The sequence below is a fragment of the Pelodiscus sinensis genome, chromosome 4 (assembly GCF_049634645.1).
Source record: "Pelodiscus sinensis isolate JC-2024 chromosome 4, ASM4963464v1, whole genome shotgun sequence".
NCBI lineage: Eukaryota > Metazoa > Chordata > Testudines > Trionychidae > Pelodiscus > Pelodiscus sinensis.
In genome coordinates, this window is record NC_134714.1 from 82,171,835 (window position 1) to 82,199,117 (window position 27,283).

General features: G+C 48.3%; 1 protein-coding gene across 1 annotated transcript in view; it reads right to left on the bottom strand.

The window, feature by feature from the left end:
* TP53I11 (tumor protein p53 inducible protein 11) overlaps positions 1–27,283 on the bottom strand; it is a 60,720-nt gene that overhangs the window by 10,053 nt on the left and 23,384 nt on the right. The window contains exons 2-4 of the mRNA XM_025185334.2: positions 14,541–14,704; positions 2,242–2,300; positions 64–112 (exon numbers count right to left, since the gene is read on the bottom strand). Of these exons, the coding sequence (XP_025041119.1) occupies positions 64–112; positions 2,242–2,300; positions 14,541–14,669 (237 nt within the window). The 5' untranslated portion in view covers positions 14,670–14,704. The remainder of the gene's footprint in view (positions 1–63; positions 113–2,241; positions 2,301–14,540; positions 14,705–27,283) is intronic.

A 27,283-nucleotide genomic window follows, 5' to 3' on the forward strand; every position in this document is an offset into this window, starting at 1 on the left:
TGTCACAACTCCTCTTTGGCAGCCCAGGGTTGGGCTCTTCCTGGGAATGCTTCTCCCACTTACCATAATGGCAACCCCAGAGAATATGATGGCAGAGACGAACTGCCAGACCCTGCATGGGAAGAAACACAGATCAGAGGCACAGAGATTCACCACACCCTTATTCTTCCATCTGCCCAAGTACGCAGCCCCCAAGGGTATCTCAGAAGCAGCCCCCATCCGGGATATCAGAGTGAAGGCAATTCAGTCAGTGATCCTTTCTTTTTGTTGCTGGAGAGACTGTCTTTGATTAGAAGGAGCCAATACACAATATGGAGAACTATAAAGGGATTTCCTGGCTAGCTGTAACACAATCAGTTTGGGACATCTGACCCAGGAAGCCTTTACCCTCTACAGGTCAGCTGGGCATTTGGGACCTGATTATACACCACTGAAATCAATGGAGCAAGTACTGGTTTCCCTTGGGCATCAGCAGGTAGGCTGATGGACTGGGGTATTGTACATTTAGATGCTCTCTTTACAACCACACAAGACTGGATACCCAACAGAGCATTCCCAGGTCAGCTATAGGGCCAGCTCAGAACCCCCGTCACACCCCAACTTACCCCCAAATTCATTAGCTTATGCAGCCCCACTATTTCTCGTTAATCACTTCAGACTCAAACCCTGACACATTTTGCAAACCTTTCCTACAAGACTCTGCACTTCTATCAGTAGCCAAGAGGCTGCATCACCTTCCCAGTCCTTGTAATCCCTTATCTAATGTGTCCTTGAAGAAAAAAAACTTCCTCACAGCTGCCTGAAAGTTTCTACAGCTAAAACCCTTCCCCCTCATAACCAATCCATGTTCAGCAGAGGCCCCAGTGCATCTTGGGACAGATGAATTAGACTTCCTGTTCATCCAGTCCATACCTGGGACTCCCTGGGAGTCTGTAACTCTATCTTGTAGCATTAATTTCCAGGTCCACAGCCAGCCATGCAAGTTTCTCACCCCACGCGAGTCACTCTCCGAGCACTGCCTCAGCAATAGCTCAAAAAGGCAGAGTTTACCCCCTTTTAAATACAAGATACTCTAGCCACATTCTGAGCTCAGAGAGCGCCACTGAAGCTGAGACCTAGCATAAGATCCCAGATGATGTTTCATGTCAAAGGCTCGGTTTCAGAACACAGGGGAGACCCTCCTAGACACTATACAAGAGTATGAGCCCCCACTCAACATCCCTTCTCATTATGTGAGTGATACCTAGGCCCAGACCCTCAAAGGAATGTAGGCATCTAACTTCCTAAGTACCTTGGAGGATCTGGACCCTCCTGCACATCTGAGTGATACCTTTCTACCGCCATATAGTGTACAACTGGGGCAAGCCCATCAAAGAGGTAAAGCTGTCACTGCTCCTCACACGTGGAGAAATCTGTGATGCATACTGCAGGGCTGTGTCTAGACTGGCAAGTTTTTCTGCAAAATCATCTGCTTTTGCGGAAAAACTTGCCAGCTGTCTACACTGGCCGCTTGAATTTCCACAAAAGCACTGACGATCTCATGTAAGATTGTCAGTGCTTTTACAGAAATACTATACTGCTCACGTTTGGGCAAAAGTCTTTTTCCAAAAAACTTTTGCGCAAAAGGGCCAGTGTAGACAGCAGAGATTTGTTTTCCGCAAAAAAGCCCTGATTGCGAAAATGGTGATCGGGGCTTTTTTGCGGAAAAGCACGTCTAGATTGGCCACGGACGCTTTTCCGCAAAAAGTGCTTTTGCGGAAAAGCGTCCTGCCAATCTAGACATGCTTTTCCGAAAATGCTTTTAACGGAAAACTTTTCAGTTAAAAGCATTTCCGGAAAATCATGCTAGTGTAGACATAGCCCAGAAGTGTTATACTCTGCCTGCCCAAACAGGAGACATAAACCTCCCATTGCAAAGGGGATATCAGCCAGAACACCCCTTACTGTGCCCACACACATATATCATGGGTGAAGCACCTGTCCACCTGAGACCCTCACCTTTCAGGGCCATCTTGGCAGTGCCTGTACAGCCCTGGGCTCAGCCCATCAGCACGTGTGGCCTGTTACAAAACGTGGCCACCCCCTGAACATTGTGTTGACAGGAGCCAGGCTAAGGAGGAAGCAAGGAGACAGGAGAAGGAAGCAGCCCATGTAAATATTTAAGCCCAAGATCTCCTTTCATCTCATCAACCTCATCCCAACTAAACAGCCTGAGTGCTCAGATTCTCCATGGAAACTTACCTGAGCCCCAAGGGTTCCCGTACAGCAAACTTTATTTCGTTGCCCAAGACCTGACTGATCTGAAATTCAAACAAAACACATGAGCTTATCTCCAGGCCTCCACACATAATGTCAGAAAGGACACATATCCAATTCCATGTGGCATCTAATCTTAGGGTTGCCAGGTGTCCGGTATTGACCTGGACAGTCCAGTATTTTCGCCTCCTGTCCGGTAAAAAATTCAGAAAATACCGAACACCTAAAATGTCCGGTCTGTTCTGATTTTTTTTCTCAGCCAGGAGGCAAAAATACCAGACACCTGGCAACCCTATGACACACTCAGCCGGATGGAATCCTGGTGGGGGTGAGGGGAGTGGCTGGGAGGCGGGGCCGTGATCAGCGCTGGGAGCCTGTGGTAGCATGCAAAAGCCTGGCGGGAGCAGGGTGAATGGCTGGGACTCCCAGCCACTCCCCTCGCCAGGCTTCTGCTTACAACCAGAGGGAGTCCCAGGGTGGGAGGCAGGGCCACAATCGGCTCTGGGAGCCTCTGGTTGCATGCAGAAGCTAAGCGGGGGCGGGAGGAGTGGCTGGGAGGTGAGGCACAATCGGCACTGGGCACCTTCAGCTGATTGCATCCAAGGAGAAGTGAAGCCTTGGGGAGGAAGAGAAGCCCTGTCCCTGCTCCTGAGCGCTGTTCAAGTGCGTTGTGATGTCGTAGTCCAGGAGAGAAGCGTTTAGGTGCCTTTCATGGGCTCTCAGCCAAAACTGATGGGGGTGGAATTTCTTCCTCTTCCCACTGGGACACCCAAAGACCTGGCTATGGGGGAGTCACCTTCCTACCCATGGTTGCCCCCTCCCACCTGCCCTGCTATCGTGTTGCCCTGGGGTCTGCCTCTCTCTGCTTTACGTAGCAGGAGGCTGCTTTGCAGAGCAGGCTCTGCTGCCTCCCCCTTTGTTCCCAGCTTGGTGGCTCAACACATTTTTAGCCCGTGTTCGTCGGTATTTTTTGGGAGACCGTCTGGCAACCCTGTGCTTACCTGGTTCCACAGGGAAGCTCCTTTCTGGCTCAACCCAGAACACAAGATGGCCACTGGCAATAAACCTAAAGACCTGAGCAAGGGGAAGCAATTCCTTCCCTGGGTCTTAGTGCTCAACTCTTTCTCTTCCTCTTCCTAGTCTGACTCTGCATGCAATTAAAGGGACCATGCTGTTTTAGTTATTTATGCTTAATAACTCTTGGAGTCTTTTTTTTTTCTTGACAACTTTGATCTCACCCCCCCCCCCCCTTTTTTCCTCCTCAACAGAATTTTTTCCTGGTGTTTTCTTTTTTTGGGGGGGGGGGAGGGTTTCAGTATTTTTGTTAAAACCATCTGGCAACCCTATCTTACCTCTGGATGGATGGATGGATGGATATCTATCTATCTATCTTCCTTCCTCTCTCTGCCCCATCTAGATCTGTTGGCCTGCTTTAGTAAATTTCCAAAGGTATTTGATTGCTATTAGGAGCCCCACCCGCAATAAGGAAACTCCCCAGGACCTCCTCCTCTCATTGCAATGAGATGCAGTATTTCCTCCTCCCCCTCTGTAGGTTCTTCTCTTATAGGTGGGAGGGAGTAGTTCTCTGTTTATACAGACAGTGGCTGCTAGCTGTAAAAATAAATGCAGAGGGCCATGATTTCCCAATGTGTCCATTCTCTAGATGGATTCCTTCATTAGAAATAGCCCCCCCACTCCCCGATCCCACTCCCCTCAAAGTGTTTCATTCTGTAGGTCACCAGGAGGTGTGTTCTGCCCACAGTTTAAGAGCTATTGTTCTAGCGGTACTCACAGCCAGATGTAGGGTATGGGGCATGGGACATCTTTAGGAATTACGGATTAATGCAAGCAGACAGGATCCTATAACAGTATCCCTTTTTCCTCTGTAATTTCACAGCTTCATGTTATCAGACTCTGGATAACACCAATAAACTTACATTCTCTCTCCATGACTGTGGTGGGACCATTGCCCCACACTGGCCAGAAGTGGTTAATGCAGGCTGGAGGGAGCTTGTGCAGAGTCCTGGCCAATGAGGGAGAGGTTTTCAATGAGCCAATCAGGGTGTGGATAGCTGGGGTAGCCCTGCATATAAGCAGCTGCCCAGCAGAGAAGTTGGTTAGGTTCTACCCAGGGTAGGTGCAGGTCCAGGGAACAGGGGGCGGGGCGGGGCAGGGCAGGGCGGGGCGGGGCGACGACGACGACGACGACGACGACGACGACGACGACGACGACTAAGGCTGCTGTCGTCAGAGGATTCCTGAGTTAGGTTCCCCCCCCTTCTCCCTTACAAAACAATGGTGGCTGGATGTTGTGTGGCCTGAAAGGACTGTGGCTTGCCCCTTATGTGAGGGTGTAGGCTTGGAGGCCACAATGGTGGCAGAGGCAGCAGAGATACAGGACTGTCAATAAATCCCTGCAAAGGGGACAGGAGACAACTGCAGTGGGCACTGCTAGGGGACAGTGCCCTGGGAGCAACACTGGTATAGAGCTGGAACGTGGAGTGAGAATGGTGGGAGACACCAGTCAGAAGGATGTGTCCTACTGAGAGATGACTAATTCCCTGGAGCAACCAGCAGGAGGCGCCAAGGAGGTGAGTCCCAACCCTGTGATAATGATCTAGGCAGGACAGGAGGTTAGCAGAGTGCAGAATGGCAGCCATATTTGCCCACGCAGTTGCCAAGGTGCTTCCACCTCACACAAGACTCCTCCATGTTTTCCATACCATGTTCCACAAATTCCACCACTCTCACACGTGTCCTCAGATTCAAGGAGTCTATGAACCAGTTCCTATGAACTTCAAACTGGGGTGTTCTGAAAGTGGATATGGCTGGTTATAGGGTACTCCCACACCTGAAAGGCCATTAGGGGTGAATGAGCACCAGCAGGAAACTGGAGGCACAGAATGGGAGCAGAAAAAGAGGCTAGTTACAGGTTGCCTAGTGTATCTCAGTTGTGAAACACTTAGTCTCTTTCACTCTCAAGAGGATAATGACCAGTCTCTGTTCTAGGGGGGATCCTGCTGGCAAGCACTCATTTAAAAACACAGTTAAAATAAACACTTGTCTCTAGAGAGCCAAAGGTTACATCTCCTAAACGGGCTCTGTCAGATTGGTATAATCTAGTCCAACTGGCAGGACTCCAGGGCATGAGGAAGGAGCCAAAGTTCAGTAGTTTTAGGTCAGTAGATGTGGGGGGAGGAGAAAGCAAATCTGAAAGGTTTCCATCTTGTTCCAGAACTGATCAGAAGCCCAGCAAGGGATCCTTTAGGAGATTAAAGGAGAACCACACCAGAAAGGCCTCCCTGTGGGTACACAAGGCAATAGCAACAAAGGGGGCATTAAGGAGAGGAAAGAGAGACCTTTACCAAGCAAATTAGAACAAAGGTGATACAGGCAGCCCTGAGCAGCTTCCTGCCTGTCTCCAGCCAGCATTGTCAGCTGGAGAGGAAAAAACAGCTTTGCGTTCCATTCTGTGTTTGCGTTCCATTCTGTGTCATTTCCTGCATGTAGGGCCTCCCCCATGCCTTTCCCTAAGGGTGACGGAGAGCTACTTACAACTGAGACAAGCTTAGGTAAGCACTCCCTTTCTCAGCCCTCCAGGGTCGGACAAGCGCTAAGTGGGGGCCAGGGACAGTTCTCAGCAGGATAATGTTCCCAGGGAAGACTAGGTTGATTTGGCCTTCCAGAGGACCACAAGACAGTTCCCCGGATCTGCTTTTTGCTAGGTTTTGTTTTGTTTTGTTTTAAAAAAGACTCTGTTCATTTATGTGTGACCCAATGCTCCATGGGCATCAGTATCTTATAAATAATTACACCAATTTCTGAGGTACACAAGCCATGTGAATGGATTGATGGGATGTAATAATTGCACCAATTTCTGAGGTACACAAGCCTAGTTTATGTAAGTGGATTGATGGGATATGCTGTGTGCATAAAGCACCAGCTTCGAGTGCCCTCACAATAAAATTCCAGCGGTGGTTTAATAGTTTAAAGACAGAGTTCATATCCATTAATGTGAAAGCAGTTTGTAGCCAGCCATGACATATCAGAACAGCATAGTGCACTGTGCTTCTGTTGCTGCTTTATTCCTGCCATGATAGCCCATCTCCATGCTTTACAGAAGTCTGAGAAACAGCAGCAGCTGCCTCTGGCTAAAGGGTTCTGGAAATTACAGTAGAAGTGAAAGGAGTTCTGAGTCCGAGTCCTTGCCTTCACTACCGTGGACTGTTCACCTAAATCACTTGGTTTCAGCTACATGAATAACGTAACTGAAGCTGACACACCTCGGTCTGCTTACTGCAACGTGTTGCCACAAGTCAACAGCTGACAAACTCCTGGCATAGCTGCTAGCTCTACGTGTTTTGGTGGAGTACTGAAGTCGATGGGGGAGTGCTCAATTTATGACTATAAATCCGTCACCACTGGATGGATCATTGTCCATCAATCCAGCAGCTAGTGAAGACAAACCCTGAAAAATCAGTGCTCCCTTCCCATTCTAGTCCAGCCAGCTTTCAGATACCAAGTGACCAAAAGGCTACGTCTAGACTGGCATGATTTTCCGGAAATGCTTTTAACAGAAAAGTTTTCCGTTAAAAGCATTTTCGGAAAAGAGCGTCTAGATTGGCACGGAGGCTTTTCCGCAAAAGCACTTTTTGCGGAAAAACGTCTGTGGCCAATCTAGACGCACTTTTGTGCAAAAAAGCCCCGATAGCCCCGATCGCAAAAATGGCATTTTTGCGCAAAACAAATCCTCTGCTGTCTACACTGGCCCTTTTGCGCAAAGTTTTCTTGCGCAAGAGGACCAGTGTAGACAGGCACCTTCATTTTTTGTGCAAGAAAGCCCGATGGCTAAAATAGCCATCGGAGCCTTCTTGCACAAAAGCGCGTCTAGATTGGGCACGGATGCTTTTGCGCAAAAGCACTTAAGCATCCATGCCAATCTAGATGATCTTTGCAGAAATACTGTTCACGGAAAAACATTTCCGTTAAAAGTATTTCCGCAAAATCATGCCAGTCTAGACGCAGCCCAAGACTGTCTTTTCCTTTTACATGCATAGATTTGTTTTAAGCTCCAGACCAACTCAATTACACAGCACTCTGTGCCAGACATACCAAGGCACCAGACTCTTTCTGTAAATACCCAATTCCAAAGGATCTTTTCCTGTACAGCAGGGGTGGGGACAGGGCTGGCCCTACCATGAGGCAAACTGCGGTGGCCGCCCTCAGGTGCCAGACGGGGGGGAAGAGGAGGGGCGCCACTAGGACCCAGAGTGTAGAAAATTGTCTGTTGGTGCATCTGTAGGTAGCAGAGCAGTACCATGAGAGGAGCAGAACAGGAAGAAAGCAGAATTGAGACCTTTCAAAGTTTTGGCCCAAGCGAGGGGGCATGGGGCATTTGAGCTCTCTGCCTCAGGTGCCAAAATATTGAGGGTCAGCCCTGGGTGCGGAACCGCCTAGATCCAGCCCCTGAGTCTTGGGGCTCACTCCCCCCAGCATTGGGGAGCATATGCTGGCACTCCAGTCTCCCCGCTGTTTCACACAAATCTACTAGCGTGGGCCCTGCTAGGCTCTGGTGTGTGAGGGGAATGTGGGGAGTGTCTTTCTCCCTCTGTCAGGGGCCATGTCAGTGAGGGTTTGATTTTTCTTTTTTGCTTTTCACTTGTGCTTGCCCCCCCTCCGCCCCGACTGATTTCTCTGTGGGTCAGCAGCCCCCGACTCAAATAAGGTTCCCCAGTCCTGTACAGGTTGCCACCCAAGCAAGTGCTGCTGTTTTTCCTCAAGCGTTGCCAAATGCCCGTTTCCTTCCTTGCTGTGTCTCATATAAATGATTCCAAAACAGAATTCAACTTCCAAAATTAGAATCAAGAACAAACTTTGATGGAGTGCAGAAGTCTCTCCAGTTCAGCTCAACTCTTCCAAAACGGGGCCATTTGTGAAGTTCAGAGTTGGGGTTGAACTGTGAACGTTCCCTAAAAGTTTGAGAGGATTGATTTGAGCCTGCCTCTCATCTTAATGAGTTTCAACTGAGCAAGTCTGGAGAGAGATGATTTGGGCCTTACCAAATTCATGGCCACAAAAAGAATGTCACAGATCATGAAAATTGGTCTTCCCCTGTGAAATCTGGTCTTGTGTGTGCCCTTTATCTAATAGTTTATAGATTTCATGGGGGAGACCAGCATTTTGCAAACTGAGGGGTGTGACCCAAAAGGGAGTAGTCACAGGAAGTCACAACACTATTTTGCAGGGTGGGGCATGGTATTTGCCATTCTTACTTCTGTGCTGCCTTCAGAGCAGGGAGGCTGGAGAAGAGTGACTGTTGGCTGGGCACCAAGCTCTGAAAGCAATGTTCCAGCAGCAGTGCATAAGTAAGGATAGCAATACCATACAATGCCATCCTTACTTCCGCACTGCTGCTAGTAATGGTGCTGCATTCAGAGCTGGGGTTGCTGGAGAGTGGCAGCTGCTAGCCAGGTGCTCAGCCCTAAAGTCAGACCCGCCACCAGCACAGAAGTAAGGGTAGCAGTATCACAACCCTCCCTACAAATAAGTTTGCAAGACCCTGTATAACTCCATTTTAGATCAGGACACCTATAATTACAAACCTGTGAAATTTCAGATTTAAATAGCTAAAAAAATAAATTACATTATTTCAACCCTATGACAATAGAATTGACCAAAAATGGACCCTGAATTTATGAGGGCCTTAGACATGATCATTTGGGCAGGCCTTCCCAATCCATCCCTACCGTCAACATTTTGAAAGTGATTTAGATAAAGGATTCAGGTAGAATAAGTGAACAATGGTCTACTGACTGGAAGTGAATGTGTACTCAAGTACACGGTTAACTGATGTGCCTGGGCTCAATGGTTAACCTTCACAGTTACACGCAGCCCTCCCCCCTGCTGCTGCCTCTGTATTGGGGAGGGGTGGGAAGGCAGCAGTATGGAGGGGGGCCAGGCATGAGCACCAGCTCCCATAGAGCTGCCTGCCTCCTGCACTGCTGCCTCCAATACAGGTCAGTCAGAACTGGTATGTGCAGGAAGCCAGCTTTCAGGCTGGCTCCCTGCACATACCAGCTCCCACTGAGCCAACTGTGCCCCTCCTCCCTACCCCACCGCGCTGCTGCCTGTTTATTAGAGGGAGTAGGCAGGAGCCGCCTGGCCCCCCCCCCCCCCACCATGCTCCTGCATTGCAGCACAGAGGGAGGGGAGCAGGCAGAAGCCAGTGCCTGTGGAGCTGCCAACCCCCCCCCCCCCCCCATATTGCTGCTTCTGATACAGAGGCAGTAGTGTGTGGGGGTGGGGAACAGGAACTAGTGCTCGCATTTAAATGTGTAACTGCTGAAAATTTCAGTGGTTACGCATTTACACAAATAAATGCATTTTAACATCCCTACTACTAAGAGTGACCTAATACTGTGTGTCTCTCATCTCTTACTCCTAAGATTATGGGCCAGATACTTGACCACAACAACTAACTCCTCTTTATGCAGCTCCAGCAAAATACACGCCTAAAGGGGCAGGTTGGGGGTTCTACTAATGGAGTGAAAGTCGCTGGTGTTATAAAGTTACCCAAAACCCCTTCACTTCCCTTCTGCATACAGTGCATTCCAGAGCAGGCCAAGAAAGGATATACAGGGTGACAGAGGTGAGAAGGAGTGAGGAGGGAGGGGAGTGTACTGTTAAACACTGGAGCAATGTTATGAGCCCTAGAGGGACCATTCTCTGTGGCTGCTCTGACTTATTTCAGGGGCTGAATCAGTCCGTATATGGCTCTGATATTAGGGAGGTATCTTAGAGCCACCTTTGTCTCCCCAGCTCAGCTGTACTAAGCATGAACTCAACTGAGGAACAAGCCCAATGACTAATTCCGTCAAGCAATTGTCAGTCCCTGCTGTTCAGTGTCTTGCAGTCTCTGGCATTAGCAATCCCCTGTCAAAAGCTTTTATGTTATTGCTCTTACACAGACACTGCTGACTATGGAGAACTCTGTTTCTGTATCTCCGTATGAGCAATACAGTGTATGTGCATGTAAAAGAGAGAGATGAAGCTGTGTGTGTCTGTGTGCACTTGCATGCTTGAGTAAGAGGTGGGGGAGATAGATGGATGGATGTGTATGTCTGATTGTGTTCTCAAAAGGAATATAAACCACCCACTGAGGTTTGTATATTTCCAAATGTATGAAGCATCATTGCTAAGGTGAGAACAGCAGCTTGAAGCTACAGGCCCTGCCGCCCCCAGAGGCCTGGCAATTCCACCCACGGCTGTGATTCTACTGTATGCCACACCAGATGTGGCTGCATCTCTGTTGCAAAGCACTTCCTGAAAGGCTTGCTGAACCAAAGGACAGGGAAAGGTTCAAATGGTAAGAACCCTTGACCCCCTAACCCCCCCCCCCACACACACACATTCACTATTCCTGGGTGTGGGTTCCACTGATTATTATGCCATAAAGATAATATGTGGTGGTAATTTGGGCACTGGGCTATTATAAATCATAGAATCATAGAATCATAGAATAATAGGACTGGAAGGGACCTCGAGAGGTCATCGAGTCCAGCCCCCCGCCCTCAAGGCAGGACCAAGCTCCACCTACACCATCCCTGACAGATGTCTATCTAACCTGTTCTTAAATATCTCCAGAGAGGGAGATTCCACCACCTCCCTTGGCAATTTATTCCAATATTTGACCACCCTGACAGTTAGGAATTTTTTCCTAATGTCCAATCTAAACCTCCCCTGCTGCACTTTAAGCCCATTACTCCTTGTCCTGTCCTCAGAAACCAAGAGGAACAAATTTTCGCCTTCCTCCTTGTGACACCCTTTTAGATATTTGAAAACCGCTATCATGTCCCCCCTTAATCTTCTTTTTTCCAAACTAAACAAGCCCAGTTCATGAAGCCTGGCTTCATAGGTCATGTTCTCTAGACCTTTAATCATTCTTGTCGCTCTTCTCTGTACCCTTTCCAATTTCTCCACATCTTTCTTGAAATGTGGCGCCCAGAACTGGACACAGTACTCCAGCTGAGGCCTAACTAGTGCAGAGTAGAGCGGCAGAATGACTTCACGAGTTTTGCTTACAACACACCTGTTGATACAACCTAGAATCATATTTGCTTTTTTTGCAACAGCATCACACTGTTGACTCATATTCAACTTGTGGTCCACTATGACCCCTAGATCCCTTTCCGCCATGCTCCTTCCTAGACAGTCGCTTCCCATCTTGTATGTATGGAACTGATTGTTCCTTCCTAAGTGGAGCACTTTGCATTTCTCTTTATTAAACCTCATCCTGTTTACCTCTGACCATTTCTCTAACTTGCTAAGGTCATTTTGAATTATGTCCCTATCCTCCAAAGAAGTCGCAACCCCACCCAGTTTGGTATCATCTGCAAACTTAATAAGAGTACTCTCTATCCCAATATCTACATCATTGATGAAGATATTGAATAGTACGGGTCCCAAAACAGACCCTTGAGGAACTCCACTTGTTATCCCTTTCCAGCAGGATTTAGAACCGTTAACAACAACTCTCTGACTACGGTTATCCAGCCAATTATGCACCCACCTTATCGTGGCCCTATCTAAGTTATATTTGCCTAGTTTATCAATAAGAATATCATGCGAGACCGTATCAAATGCCTTACTAAAGTCTAGGTATATGACATCCACCGCTTCTCCCTTATCCACAAGGCTCGTTATCTTATCAAAGAAAGCTATCAGATTAGTTTGGCATGACTTGTTCTTCACAAACCCATGCTGGCTATTCCCTATCACTTTATTACTTTCCAAGTGTTTGCATACGATTTCCTTAATTACCTGCTCCATTATCTTCCCTGGGACAGACGTTAAACTGACCGGTCTATAATTTCCTGGGTTGTTCTTATTCCCCTTTTTATAGATGGGCACAATATTTGCCCTTTTCCAGTCTTCTGGAATCTCCCCTGTCTGCCATGATTTTTCAAAGATCATAGCTAAAGGCTCAGATACCTCCTCTATCAGCTCCTTGAGTATCCTGGGATGCATTTCATCAGGACCTGGTGACTTGCTGACATCTAACTTTCCTAAGTGATTTTTAACTTGTTCTTTGTGTATCCTATCTTCTAAACTTACCCTCTCTCTGCTTGTATTCACTACGTTAGGCACACCTCCAGACTTCTCGGTGAAGACCGAAACAAAGAAGTCATTGAGCATCTCCGCCATTTCCAAGTTCCCTGTTACTGCTTCTCCCTCCTCACTAAGCAGTGGGCCTACCCTGTCCTTGGTCTTCCTCTTGCTTTTAATGTATTTATAAAAGGTCTTCTTGTTTCCCTTTATGCCTGTAGCTAGTTTGATCTCATTTTGTGCCTTTGCCTTTCTAATCTTGCCCCTGCATTCCCGTGTTGCTTGCCTATATTCATCCTTTGTTAGTTGTCCTAGTTTCCATTTTTTATATGACTCCTTTTTTATTTTGAGATCATGCAAGATCTCCTTGTTAAGCCAAGCTGGTCTTTTGCCATATTTTCTATCTTTCCTACACAGCGGAATTGTTTGCTTTTGGGCCCTTAACAACGTCCCTTTGAAATACTTCCAACTCTCCTCAGTTGTTTTTCCCTTCAGTCTTGCTTCCCATGGGACCTTACCTACAAGTTCTCTGAGCTTATCAAAATCTGCCTTCCTGAAATCCATAACCTCAATTGTGCTGGTCTCCCTTCTACCTTTCCTTAAGATCATGAACTCTATTATTTCGTGATCACTGTCCCCTATACCGTCTTCCACTTTCAAGTTCTCAACTAGTTCCTCCCTATTTGTTAAAACCAAATCCAGAACAGCTTCTCCTCTGGTAGCTTTTTCAACCTTCTGAAACAGAAAGTTGTCTCCAATGCAGTCCAGAAACTTATTGGATAGCCTGTGCCTCGCTGTGTTAGTTTCCCAACATATGTCTGGATAGTTGAAGTCTCCCATCACCACCAAATCTTGGGCTTTGGATAGTTTTGTTAATTGTTTAAAAAAGGCCTCATCCACCTCTTCCACCTGGCTAGGTGGCCTGTAGTAGACTCCTAGCATGATATCACCTTCGTTTTTTACCCCTTTTAGCTTAACCCAGAGACTCTCTACACAGCTATCTCCTACGTTCATCTCCACTTCAAATCTTCAAATCTTCAAATCTTGCAGCTAAGCAGATGCTAGGATTTCAGAGATCCCAGCCTAGTTTCTAACAAGTCCCTACCTCTCCCTACATCTCTATTTCTTTTCTCTTGCCCTAAGTACAGTTTCCCCATTTCTCCTCCACCAATACGTGCGTCTGTTGTCTCACTCTTTCTTTCCCTCACCCATCACATTTCAGGTTGCTTCGTGGATCAAGCTGTTAATCTACATTCATAAATGTTTTTTTAGAAATAGGCACCTTTTTTGCTTAGTTCCTTTTCCCAGGAGAGGAATCAAGTCCCACCATCCAAACCAATCTTCTCCTCAGTCCAACTTGCATCTTCTAAAGAGGTTTGAGCCTCAGTCTGGGGTGGGGCTGGGGATGAGGGGCTTGGGATGCAAGAGGGGGCTCAGGGCTGAGGCCAACGGGTTTGGAGTGTGAGGGCAGGCTCAGGGCTGGAACAAGGAGTTCAGGGTGCAGGCTCCAGGGGCAGGAAGGGGTCCAGGGCTGGGACAGGAGGTTGGAAGGCTTTGGGAGGGAGCTAGGGTACAGAAAGGTTCCAACTTGAGGTATAGGATTTGGGGTGTGGGGTTTGGCTGGGCTGTGCTTACCTCAGGTGGTTGCTGGTTGGCAGCGCAGCAAAGCTAAGGCAGGCTCCCTGCCTGCCCTGGCTCCATGCTATGCCTGGAAGTGGTCGGCATATCCAGCTCCTAACAGAGGCCCAACCAGGTTGCTATGAGTGATGCAAATAGCCTGTACTCACAGGCACCACCCGCACTGCTCCCATTAGCCACAGCACTTGAGAAGGGGCAGTGCAGGAGATTCTGTGGTCGCCATTGGGCATAGGGGCCACAGGGAGTTGAGAGATACCTGCTGCTTCTGTAAGCAGCATGGAGCCAAGCCAGGCAGGGAGCCTGCCTTAGCACTGCCACTCCAGTGACCGGACCTTTAATAGCTTGGTAAGCAGTACTCACCAAAGCCACCAGGGTTTTCTTCAACCAGCTGTTCCAGTCAAAACTTGGATGCTTAACAAACCTACCACTGGTGCAACAAACATGACCCCTCTGTCTCTCTCTTTAGGGCCATTCCAAGTTCGCCTCATCTCATCCGCCCAGAATAGTATTAGGTTATCACAGGGCACAAAGGTGGTTCTTACCTTAGACCTATGAACTTCCCCGTCGTCATCTTCCCCTCCAACTCCCAAGATCTTTCGTGTCTTGAGTCGGCTCACCAGGTCCGTCTGGCTATGCTTCTTCATTAGAGGTGGGGGCTGCTTGGTTGCCATAGTGACTCACGTGCAGTCGTTGGCTTGGGTAGAAACTGAAAGGACAGAGGAAGTCAAAAGTGCTGACAAAGAGGAGCTCTCATGGGATTTGGCCCCTCATGAGTGGTACGGATCCTCCCATTAAAGGTGCTGGAGACACTTAGCACTTGACAGGATTGGGCCCAAAATTAGTTGCCGTCCTCCATAGACATGAATGGGGCATTGCTGGTCTCATGACAGGCAAAGGCTAGATTTGCCCACAGCTGGACAGAGTGAGGATTCTTCCTAGCATTTCTGCCTATTTGTTACACATTTACCCATTTGAAAGAAAGTACCAGTAGTACATTTACCCATTTGAAAGAAAGTACTTTGGTAGTTTTTGTAATGTGGACGTTTGTCCCCGCAGAAACAGAGACCCATCAACTTATTTCACACTGGTAACCTCCATTAAGGAGTTCCAGCCAGGAGACCAACAGCTGCTACATCCCTAGGCTACGTCTACACTGGCATAATCTTGCGTAAGAACTCCTTTGCGGAAGAGTTCGTGTGCAAAAACTCTTCCAGAAGAGTGTCTACACTGGAATGTGCATTTGTGCAAGAGATGTGCTTTTGCGCAAGAGCATCCATGCCAGTGTAGATGCTCTCTTGCACAAGAAAGCTCTGATGGCCATTTTAACCACAAGGCTTTCTTGCACAAGAAATTCATGCTGCCTGTCTACACTGGCCTCTTGTGCAAGAACAGTTGCGCAAGAGGGCTTATTCCTGAGCGGGATCATCAGAGTTCCTGCACAAGAAGCACTGATTTCATACATTAGAAGTCAGTGTACTTGCGCAAGAACTCCCCGCCAGTGTAGACAGGCAGCAAGTTTGCCCAAAAACAGCCGCTTTTGCACAAGATCGCACCAATGTAGACACAGCTCCAGAGTTCTCTTGTTCTCTCACTGCATGAAAAGACACAAGAAGTTCTGCCCACCGAGAATAAATTCTACATTTAGAGTTTCCTCAGAAGCTACAAAAGTGGCTCAAAACCCATAAAAGAAACCTGCAGCATAAACATTCTTTTCATGGCTGCTCCAATTAAACCTCTGCTCCGTGGGCTTTTATCTTCCTAATTACAGTGGGTGGAAGAGCTTTGTTATCAGCTGGGAGCCTGCCTTCTCTCTAGATGACAGAAGAAGGGGGAGCTCAGCCAATCCAAAGCCTTCTGTAAGGCTAGCTCTGGTACTAAGTGCTCTTAAAGGGAGACTGCTTGCCACTGCACTCATCTGACCCCTTTGGACTGCTTGTGAATAGACCACATTAGCAAGGTCCTGGGTTTATCAGTCTCCTCTGAGATCTCCCCATGAAGTCTGATAGTCCTTCATTTATGCCATTTTTCTGTGATTGCTGAGGGGATGGATCCCAGTGAGAAGATGTGTAAGGAGGATGGTAATGCAGAAGGCAGGAGTGCCTGAGTTTTGTTTAAGTGAAGAATCATGGGGAGATGTGACAGTAGGGAATGCAGTGCAGACAGCTCTGGCAATGTGACAGAGACCCTAGGACTTCACTTAACTTGTATCAAAGAGAACAGACTTCAGTCACCCTCATCTTCATTACAGACATGCAAGAGACAGCCTGTGGGGCTAGAAATCCCACAATACGGTGCTTCATCTTAGTCAGTGTGGCACTGCATGCTGGGATGTGGGAAGAGTGTTTTCTTGCTATTCCTCTCTATTAAAGATGAGAACTGCTATCAATTTTATGGGGGGAAAAAACCCCATGGGGGTGCACTGGGCCTGTGGGCCTTGCTTTGTCCATCCAGGTATAAGGTAACATCTGAGGCAGACTGTAAAATCAGGAGCTTAGCATCTTCCCGTAACATTTCCTAACTCTAGATGGCACTAAGTTACTCTAAAGGAGCAGGTAGAGGGGGAAGGAAGAAAGCTGCATGGCCCTGTTTATTTACTTGCAACCTAGAGGTCAGGGGAAATGGCGGATAGAGCTCCTTGATAGTTGTTCTCCTTCCTTTCCTGCTTCTGCAGCTGTTCCTAATGCAACCCGTCCTTGGGAGCTGCTCCCGTGTAAAGGGCCACTGTCTGCCAAGATTCTCTTTCCTTGCCTCAACTGAATCCCACAGGAGCACAGTCCCATAAAGCTACTAGAGACATGCAGCTTTTAGAAAACGGGCAGCACAGGAAGGGTCAACCCCGGGAAGAGGAACTAAACTAAAACAAAAATCTAAAAAAAAAAAAATCAGAACTGGGAGAGAGAAATGGGGAGGAGGAGAGAAATGGAAGCATCTGTCCCATGGTGGGCGTGATGTGTGTGAGCAGCAGAGAGAGAGACTCTCACCCATACCCATTGCAAAGGCTGCTCTAACTGAAGATTGCTTGTCACTGTCTCAGATCCAAAAGTCCTTCTGTCTTACTGTTACCATTCCTCTTGACCTGATCTAAAACCAAACATTTGCTTTTGAGTAGGAATGGAAATCTACTCAGGCAAATCACTTACTCTAGATTTTCCGGTTGCTGGTTCGTGTGAGCAGAATCTGTGCGAGGGTGTGTTGATAGAGACTTGCTGTCTGTGCTGTGCTCTGGCTGGCATGCTAGAACAGCAGTTTGCCTATGGAAGTGGGGTTGGGGGGGAATTCAGGCTAGCCACCCAAGCATGCACACAGGCAGGGGCAACACATGAGGGGAACTCAAGGGGGCATGTGACCCTCCCCCTCCCCCACACAGACATCATGCGTGGGAGGGGCAAGGGGCCACAGCCTCTTGGCAACCTAAGATTAACAGGGAGGGGGTTGGCACCTTCAGCAGGCATCAGGTTCCTTCCCTTACCAGGAGTGGGGGGGAAGGAGAGTGGAGCAATGTGACTCTGTTCCCACAGCTCCTGCCTGTGTCACTTGAAGGAGGGGCATGACCACCTCCTCCCGCACTCAGCAATGGGAAGAGGCATGGTCTGGGTGCCCTGGACCTCCCCCTGGCTAGGGGTGGCATGGGACGGTGTCCAGTGAGGGGCGGTGCCCCCCGACCCCATGTCCTTCCTCTAGGTGAGTTTGGAATCTAGCAGACAGCCCAAGCCAACCCAGCTGTACTGCTCTTTTTCTCTTTTTAGTGTGTTAACTTAGTCAAAAAAGTGTGTCTGTCTACCCACCTTGGGAAGCACCCTCTCAGCTCTTGTGTAGACATAACCCTGGTGTCAAAAGGGAACAGCTCCTCAGGTGTGCTAGCTGAGGGAAGATATTCTGGCATCAGATGTGGAGAAAGCTCTCCGTTTTCACTGCCCGCTGAGCACAGAGTACATATTCACAGGGTAAGTCAGCATAGTAACATGATCGGGCTATCACAGGCTGTCACACACTACATCTGTGCTGGTGCTGAATCTAGCCATGACAAGCTAGACACCACCACAGCTCACTGTGCTGCTCTAGAGTTAAAGAGAAGGGTTTTGTTCAGTTCAGATTTCTATATTTTTAGTTTCCTCAGCAGTTATAAAAAGTGGCTCAAAGACCACAGAAGAAACCTGCAGCATACACATTCTTTTCATAGCTGCTCAAATTAAAGCTCTGCTCTATGGGCTTTTGTCTTCCTAATTAGAGTGGGTGGAAGAATTTGGTTTTCAGATTCAGGTGCAGACGAATGGCCAGGCACACTGATTTGTTAGTGCCAGTGAGCTGCAGTATACATCTCCCGTCTTTGAATCTAGAGGAACTGATCTGCAAGCAGGATGCTGAGCGAAGACAGATTGATAGCCCCTGGACTGTAAGGGCACTTATGGGGATGAACTGAAGGCCCATCGTGTCTTGATTGTTGCAATGGTCAGTGGCTGCTGTAGCCTCAGAGGAGCAATGCACACTAGCCCACTACCTTGGAATCTGCTCTAGAGCTCAGCCAGTGGTTGCTACCTTGCAATCTAGGTGTGAACACAGAGCAGGCTCAGGGGGACCCCCTGCCTGAGCCAGAGCTAAGTGAGTAGCAGTGTTCTCTAGCAGGGCCTATGCTGCCATCAGAACAAAGAGCTGACACTGGTGCTTGAGTCTCAGAATTCCCTACATGTGCCAATTATTTCCATAACGCAAACCCACGGGATCTTGGGACAAGCGTCATGGCTGGACTCTTGAACTCAAGGGAGTTAATGAAATGGCTCTGACTAGACTATTAGCAGAATTTTTTCCATCTAAACAGCTCTGCTGTTTATTCTCTTGCAAGAGAAGTGTCTACAAAAGTACAATCCAAGGTTTTTCAGTTGTTGACCTGAGCCAGCTCCTTTCAGTCATCCTTGAGAATAGCGGTTGTACAGCCAGCTGCAGCAGCCGGAGAGAGAGACTTAGCTAGTGAGGAGATGGGATATGGGCATTAGAATGCAGCCCTTTTTCTACCTGAGAGCACAAGCCAGCCAGGTTAAAGATAGCAACTAGGGAAGCAGTTGGGAGTAATTAATTCAAATTATGCCCCCATATCCGATGCAAATTTTCTACACACATCTACTAAATCTGTGCCCAGAGCTTGAGCAGAATCCGGACCCCCCAAGTCTGACCTCAAACTAGTCACTCAAAAGCAAGACCACAGTTCAAGGAAAGCTTAGCAAACATTTTGATGGTTCTCGCCCATATTCATCGTTTCTGCTGCCTGTCTACTTCCTGGCTGCACATTGAAGCACAAGTCATAGTTTGTTCCCATGGATTTCCAAGGTGTCCGGAATCAATGGCATCTCTGGTGCGTTCTGGAAGGCTTGTCGTCATGCTATTCTAGTCCCCTTTTCTGATCAAAGACCCTTGGATCAGGCTAAAAGTGTCTGGGCTGTCAGATGCTGCTCTTGCCCAAAGTAAACTGCAGCACTGCTCAATGTTCATTCAGCGATGGATGAAATGAGGCAGGGAGAGAAAGCGAGAGACAGAATGAGAAAGCCAAGACACAGTTGTGGCTAGCTAGTAAAAGGCAACCATACAAGAGCAGACTCCATTTGAAGTATCTCACATTACAAGGGCTAAAGCCTGACCTCTCCCTGAAACCGTCTCTCCTAGTATTTGTCTAAGAAGACTAAACTGCCTCCCAGAAGAAAAAATGAGGCACCGGCTTATTGTGGATGGGCTGGATGCCAGAATCACTGGCACTGACTAATTAATGGCTGTTAACATTAATGTTAAGTGCCTAATTCCAGCTCGGGAAAGCAAAGGGACTCTACAATTGTGGTTTGCCCTTAGGATATGACTGGGAATAGCAGAAAGAAGCGCCATGCGGAGTCCTAATGCCCAGCCTCCCAGAATGATTGTTCCTCTCCTCTGCTGAAACAGAGTTGCACATTGAGCTGCAGGGCTGTATTATTCATCTCCTTCAGTGTGTGCTTGGGCGGGGGGAGAAAAGTCGGAAACTTGTAAGAGACAGAGGGAAAGGAATTGAGCTTAAATGGAAGCCTGGGGATGCTGCTATATCCTTTCGTAGGAGCCTCAGATGTATGGAGTTCATTGGTTTTGGGGGGAGGGGGGAGATACATGGCTTCGGAGAATCACGCCACACAATATCTCACCGCCCCCACGCTGGGGCTATATATTGCAGAGAAATAATGTTGATCCTGCCTCCTGCTCTAGCCATCTTTCAGGCTAGAAGCTTCCAGTTTGTAGTATTTTAATAAAGCGAGGGAAGATAGTCATCACTACATTGTCTCTTGGGGGTAACAGGCAAGACAGAGAAAGGGGTGGGTGGATAGGACTAGAATAGCTCAGGGGACTGAGCACGTGCGAGGGCAGGGCTACTCAACATGTGGCCCGTGGACCATTTGTTTGCAACCCTCAGTGTGGTTTGGGTTTACGCGGGGCTCAACACTCAGCCTGCGGGTGGGATCCTTTGAATATGGCCTCCACTGAGAACACGCTCCACAACAGGGAGTCCATATAATGATCTTCTGTTGAGATGCGTTCTAGTAGTTAAATTCCTGGACTGTCATTGCTCATGAAAAGTGCTGTCATGAGTGGAAATCGGGTAAATATTGCATGTTATTAATATCAGCAGAACTGACTTAAATGGGGCCTGCATGTTGTGTAGTCTTGCCTTAATCTTTATATTCATGCCCGTCAGTGTGAAAGAAGCTATTTGCATATATATGTGCATATATATGCAATCCCACTTCAGTTGCAGCCCTCAGGATGTGCTGTGTGTATCATTGTGGCCCTTGGGGCTTCCAGAGTTGAGTAGCCCTGCACTAGAGAGTTGCCAACTTTCTATTGGAAGAAAACCTAACAGCCTGGTCCAGCCCCATGGCTCCACCACTGACTCACTCTTTTCAATTGTTTGCTGTCCTCTATTCTTGCTCACTCATTTTCACTGAGCTAGGGCCAGGGGTGACTGGTGTGGAGGCACATGTTCAGGGGGCTGGACACATGGCCGGTGCCCCCCAACTCCTAGCCACGGAGAGGGCCAAGACACCCCCTCCATCTCAGGCTTCACCTCTCCTCTCTCCTCCCCTCTGTCCTTCACCACTTATGCTCTGCCCTCAACCTTGCCTCTTATCTGCAAGCAGTGCATCCTGGGGAACTGATGAGGCAAGTGGTCTGGTGCCAGCAGCAGTGATCGGGACCCTCCGCACTCACAGGCAGCAGTGGGGCAAAGCAGAGTGACATGGTCTTAACTCTCACTGCTTCTCCAGCCCAGTTGCTCCACTTCCCACCAGTGAGTGTGGGGGCAGTCCTGTGCTGGGAGCCGGAGAACATAGCGAGCTAGGACCACGTCACTCTGCTTTGCTTTCCCTCCACCACAGTCGGTAAGTGGCCTTCGCGCTAGTCCCCAGAGCCACCCAGAGGATTTTGCCTTGCTGGCCCCTGCTCTCCCCTACACACAGCACTTGGGGGGCAAGCGCACCCTCACACATTGACCCTGGCTAGGGAAGGGTATTGGGATGTGAGAGGAGGGGAGGGCTTCAGCTTGGGGTATGGGAGGGGATAGGGGCTCTGGACTGGGGGTGTGGGCTTCAGAGTGGGGCCAGAAATGAGAGGTGCAGGAAGGAACTCTGGGCTGGGTCAGAGAGCTCTGGCTGGGGGTGCAGGCTCTGGGGTGGGGACATGGATGAGATATTTGGGGTGCAGAAGAAGGCTTTAAGTGAGAGCAGTGGGTTGAAGCATGGCAGTGGGTTTGGGGGCAAGTGGCGCTTACCTCAGGTGGCTCCCAAAAGTGGCAGTGTCCTTCTGGCTCCTCCGCAGAGGTGCATGTCCTGCCTTCACATGCCGCTCCCTCAGCTTTCCTGGGCCACAGTTCCTGACCAATGGGAGTTGCTGAGCTGGTTCTGGGGGCAGAGGCCCTCCCTCCCCCAGGTAACTGATGCGTAGGACACAGAGGGACATCATGGCGGCTTTCCCAGAGCCATGCAGAGCCAGGTAGGGAGCCTACCTGCACCAACAGCTGGATTTTAATGGTCTGGTGCTTACCAGGGCTGCCAGAGTCCCTTTTCGACTGAGCACTCTGGTCAAAAACCAGATGCCTGGCAACCCTAATGTTGTCATCTAGAGCCGTCTGTCTCTGCAGCACAAGTTCCACTTTGACCATAGGCCAGTTGTGACCAAAATTCAATCCCCATCTGATGGCTGGTCAGTGGCCTCTGTGAGATGAGTTGCTAGCTCATATCACAGTTAGCAGTAGTAATTATTTCTAAAGCTGTTCTAAGGTGCCGGGGGCTGGCTAAATGCCAAGACAGCACTAGACTGGGCAGGTGGAATGTAAAAGTTACTTAAGGCCATATGTGTGCCTATACTACTGCAACCCTGCAAAACACAACCTGGGTCCCATGCCTCATGATCTTCACCTGGAAAACGAAAAAAAAATCCACCTCCCCAAAGTGATGGGAGGATTAACTTTTTAGTGTTTTAAAGCACTGCTCAGAAGTTGCTAAAGAAATGTCAAATTTATATTCTACTCCATATTAATCCAAAGAAATCAGAAGAAATGTTGTTAGCCTGTCCTTTTAAAGAAGGAAATCCCACCTCTCCCCTGTCTCTCCATATGTTTCCTCTTTAATCCTTTCCTTGCATTCAAATAGCTGCACAGATCAGTCACCCTGCAAAGGAGATTCCAAGTGAGTGCTCAGTCATCAGCTTTGCCTAAATGCCACTAGCAAGCATGTGTTTATTTTCTTCCCAAATTTCCATTGTTCTTTTTCCATGATCAGCCCTGTACTGCATAGGCTGTGTCTAGACTGGCAAGTTTTTCCGCAAAAGCAATTGCTTTTGCGCAAAAACTTGCCAGCTGTCTACACTGGCCACTTGATTTTGCGCAAACGCACTGACGTTCTACTGTCCGAAATCAGTGCTTCTTGCGCAAATGCTTTGACATTCCTGTTCGGGCAAAAGCCCTTTTCCGGAAATGTTTTTGCACAAGAGGGCCAGTGTAGACAGCTAAAAACTGCTTTGCGCAAAAAAGCCCCGATGGCGAAAATGGCGATCGGGGCTTTCTTGTGCAAAACCGCGTCTAGATTGGCACGGACGCTTTTCCGCAAAAAGTGCTTCTCAGTCGAGGGCCACGTCAGTGAGGAGGTTTTGTTTTGTTTTTGTTTCTCACTTGCAAGCAGCCCCGATTTATTTTTCTGTGGGTCAGCAGCCCTCAATCCAAAAAAAAGTGCCGCCCCCCCCTCCATTTAAGGTCACATAGTGAGTCAGAGCTAGAGCTGAAGTTAAATCTAAGATGATGTTCTGACTCCTAGCCCAATGGTTTAGAGCTCTGCTCAGATAGAAATCTCTAAATATGGGGATCTTAGGCTAGACATCAGGATCTCCAGATCCGTAGGGTTCCACTACCATGAGCCATTGTGGCAAATGGAGAAGAACATGGTCCTGTTGCTAGAAGTTGTCAGATGGCTGTTTGGTGGCCTCTGTGAAACAAAATTAAGTGTGTCAATCTTATTCCGGGGAGGGTGGGGGGAGGCAATTTTCTCTATCCTTGTGGTCACCAACCAATAGATCGGGATCTACTGGTAGATCTTGGAGCCTCTGATAGGTGATCCTGACTGGTTTGGCCCAGAGGCAATCAGGTGTCGGCACTTCAACTGCCCCTCCTGCCCACTGCTGTGCATCTCCTGCCCTTTGCCTTAGAACTTGCCCCCCAGCCCAGGAGCCTCCCGCTTGCTGTGCAGGGCAAGGAAGGGGGGGCACTGATGCTAGGGTGCCCCCTCTCCCAGCCTGTATTCTGTCTCCACAGAACGGCAGGGAGGGGCACAACAGGGCTTGGGATGGAGGGAGTTTGCTGGCTGCTTTTGAGAGTGGGCCACGGCCTGCTTTACCCCCACTGCACCACCACCCAGGAGCCACCTGAGGTCAGCTGGAATCAGCACCGAACTGCAGTCCCAGTCATGAAGCCCCTCCTGCACCCCTAGCCTTGAGCCCTCTGCATCCAAACTCCTTTTCAGAGCCTGTACCCCGAACCCTCTCTGGCACTCCAACTCCCTGTCCCAGGCTCAGCTCAGAGTCCCTAACACTCCAAATCCCTTAGCCCAAGACCAGAGCCTGCACCCCCAACCATCTGCCCCTGCCTGGTGAAAGGGAGGGAGGACGGAGTGAACAGGGGCAGGGCCTCAGAGAAGGGGCACAAAGGAGGTGGGACAAGGGTATTTGGGTTTAGGTAGATCCTGGATTGCACTTAAATTAAAAAAGTGACTTTGTGCTTAAAAAGGTTGGAGACCCCTGCCCTATCCTAAGGAGTGCTTAATGGCAAACCTGTCCAACACATTATCAATAAACTACAGCTTATACTGGAACAGGATACTAAACTCCAAGAGGCTCTGGGAGACAGACCCATAGTCTCCTATAGACAACCACCTAACCTCAAGATGATTCTTACCAACAACCACAGGACATACCACACTAATACCAACCCTGGTACTTTCCCTTGCAACAAACCCCATTGCCAGCTTTGTCCACATATTCACTCTGCTGATACCATTATTGGACCTAACCAAGTGAATTATAAGATCAAGAACACATATTCCTGCGCATCCAGAAATATAATCTATGCTATCATGTGCCGAAAGTGTCCGTCTGCTATGTACATTGGACAAATGTCTCAGACACTTCGCCAAAGGATCAATGCCCACAAAACAGATATTAGACAGAATCACAAAGAAAAAACAGTTTCCTGCCATTTCAACTAGAAATGACATTGTCTCAACGACCTGATTACCTGCATCCTGCTGCAAAGACCTTTTAAGACTGCACTTGAAAGAGAATCCTCTGAACTGTCATTCATGCTTAAATTTGACACTTTACGCTTAGGTTTGAATAAAGAATCTAATTACCTTACCTATTACAAAGATAGCTTCCCCAATTATCACCTCTATTATCATTAGCTCACAGACATTTACCTTCCCCCCCCCCCAACCTCCTTCTGTTCTGAAATTTGATTTGTCCTTTTCATGTGTTCATTTTTTTTTAATTGTATCCTTTGGTATATATGGTTGTGACAATTTTCTTCCACTATTTGATCTGAGGAAGTGGGTCTGGCCCACGAAAGCTCATCACCTAATAAACCATCTTGTTAGTCTTTAAAGTGCTACATAGTCCTGTTTTTTGATGTTCAAATTAGTATTTCAGAGCCACACGCTAATGTGGCCATTTTTTTGTGACTCACTGTCTTAAGAGGAACTACCAGGTCCTTCGTAAGTGTTCAGCCCCGACACACCATAAGTCAACTGCCTCTCACCTCTATATAAAGAAAGCCACTAGGTGGCATTCTCTGTGACTGGCCTATGACATAGCTTGTTTCTGGGACTCATGATTTTTCAGCTGTATACACTGGAAGAGAGAGGCTCTCTTTCCAAGCTGCCTCTACATACGAGCATGTCGCAGAGGTCCAAGGAAATGCAATCAGATCCAGTGTGAACAGGATCAATCTTCAGGGTTGGGAAAATAATTAACTCATGAACATTATAGGATTCTATAGCGTGACCGCAATGGTTGTACAGGATCAGTCTGTGGCTCACATCCTGTAAGAGAACTGGAGACACGGCATTCCTCTCCTGCAACGTAAGTGGGGCATGCGGCATTCCTCTCCCACAGAGACAACAGGCCCACGTGATGCTGTCAAGAAAGTCTCTTGCCAGAGAGACAAGGTGGGGGAAGAGATCTTTTATTGGACTCACTTTGGTTGAGGAGGGAGACAGTTGCAAGCTTACACAGCAATCTTCTTCAAGCCTCGCCAGTGTCATCCCCTACAATGGTGTAGGCAGTACTGTGTGCAATGGGTGACTCACAGGGAGAGAAGTGGAGGGGTTTGTGTCTTATCTAAGAGCACACTAGAAGGAGCTGCTGATTAAATCCCAACAAATAGGGTGCTGGGGCTTCCTTCTGTGACTTGCTTTGTAAGAGGAGCTCCTCTTACCCCTGGGAGAGTTGGACTTGATAAGGTTCATTCGGTGGGGTTCTAGCAACACAAAGTAATGGCTAACAGGGCTCCATGCTAATGCCAGCACTGGAGGGTCGGTGTAAACTAGGCACCGACCTCATCTGTCCAGGAAGCTTTAGAAAAACTAAAATCAAAGGTGCTTCTCATCACTTCTGAAGTGACCTCTGCTCTGCCCTTACACCTTGAGCTGTCTTCACACGCACACTTTCCGTGCAGCCTCTAGGATTTTAAAAGCACTTGACACGAGAGCACTATATTCTTTGCACAGTCTGTACACTCAGTCAACATCCCTTCTCCCCCATGCTCCCACAGACCCTTCCTCTTTCCTTCACTGCCAACATCCTACATCAGGGGTGGGCAATAAAAAACCAGCAGGGTTAGTCCTTGGTGGGCCACCATTGGTATGTTTATCTGCACCTCCGCAGGTATCAGAGGATCACAGCTCTGGTTGGCTGCAAATCACTGTTCATGGCCAAATGTGAGCAGCGGGAAGCATCACGGACTGGGATGCCGCTTCCCACCCCTGTTCACATTGGCTGCAAACCGCGATTTGCGGCCAACCTGAGCTGCGATCCTCTGATACCTGCAGAGGCACAGGTAAATATGGAGGTGGGGGCCTTCCAGGGACTAACCCTGTGGACAGGATCCAGCCTGAGGGCTGGAATATGCCCACCCCTGGGGGGTACATGGTCTTTCCCACACTCATGCTTTGCAGTAGCGCTACATGGTCATTTGCAGATGTAATTGCTTTATAATTTGCTGCAACAATCTCCTCTGGAAGGAAAGCAGCAGAGAAAATGAATGCATCATCATAGTTATAATTAGCAAAATCAGTGCCCACCCCCATCTCCTTACAAAAGCAAGCATGGGGAACTTCGCAGAGAGAGTGCTATGGTGAGGCTGTCATAATTCTCATGCTTGTTGCAGGAGCCCTGAAGGAGCAAAATTACTGAGGCACAGAACCGTGCAATATCTTCCTGGACCAGGGGCCCTATGGGGCCATAACACAGGCGGTATCTCTCTCCAAACAGTGGGAGAGAAGAAAGTGAACAAGACTAGGGGAAAAGGGTAGGGCTGAGCACAAGATGGGGCCAAGAACTTTACAGAAGTGGAAAGAACATAGGGGAATATATGAAGATCATCCTATCTACACATCTCTAGCTGACAACCTATTTCAGCCTGTGACAGGGTTTTGAGAAAGAAAGAGAAATTCAATTTAAAAACAAAATAAAACATGGGATTGAATTTATTTCCCCACAGAATAAAACAAATCCT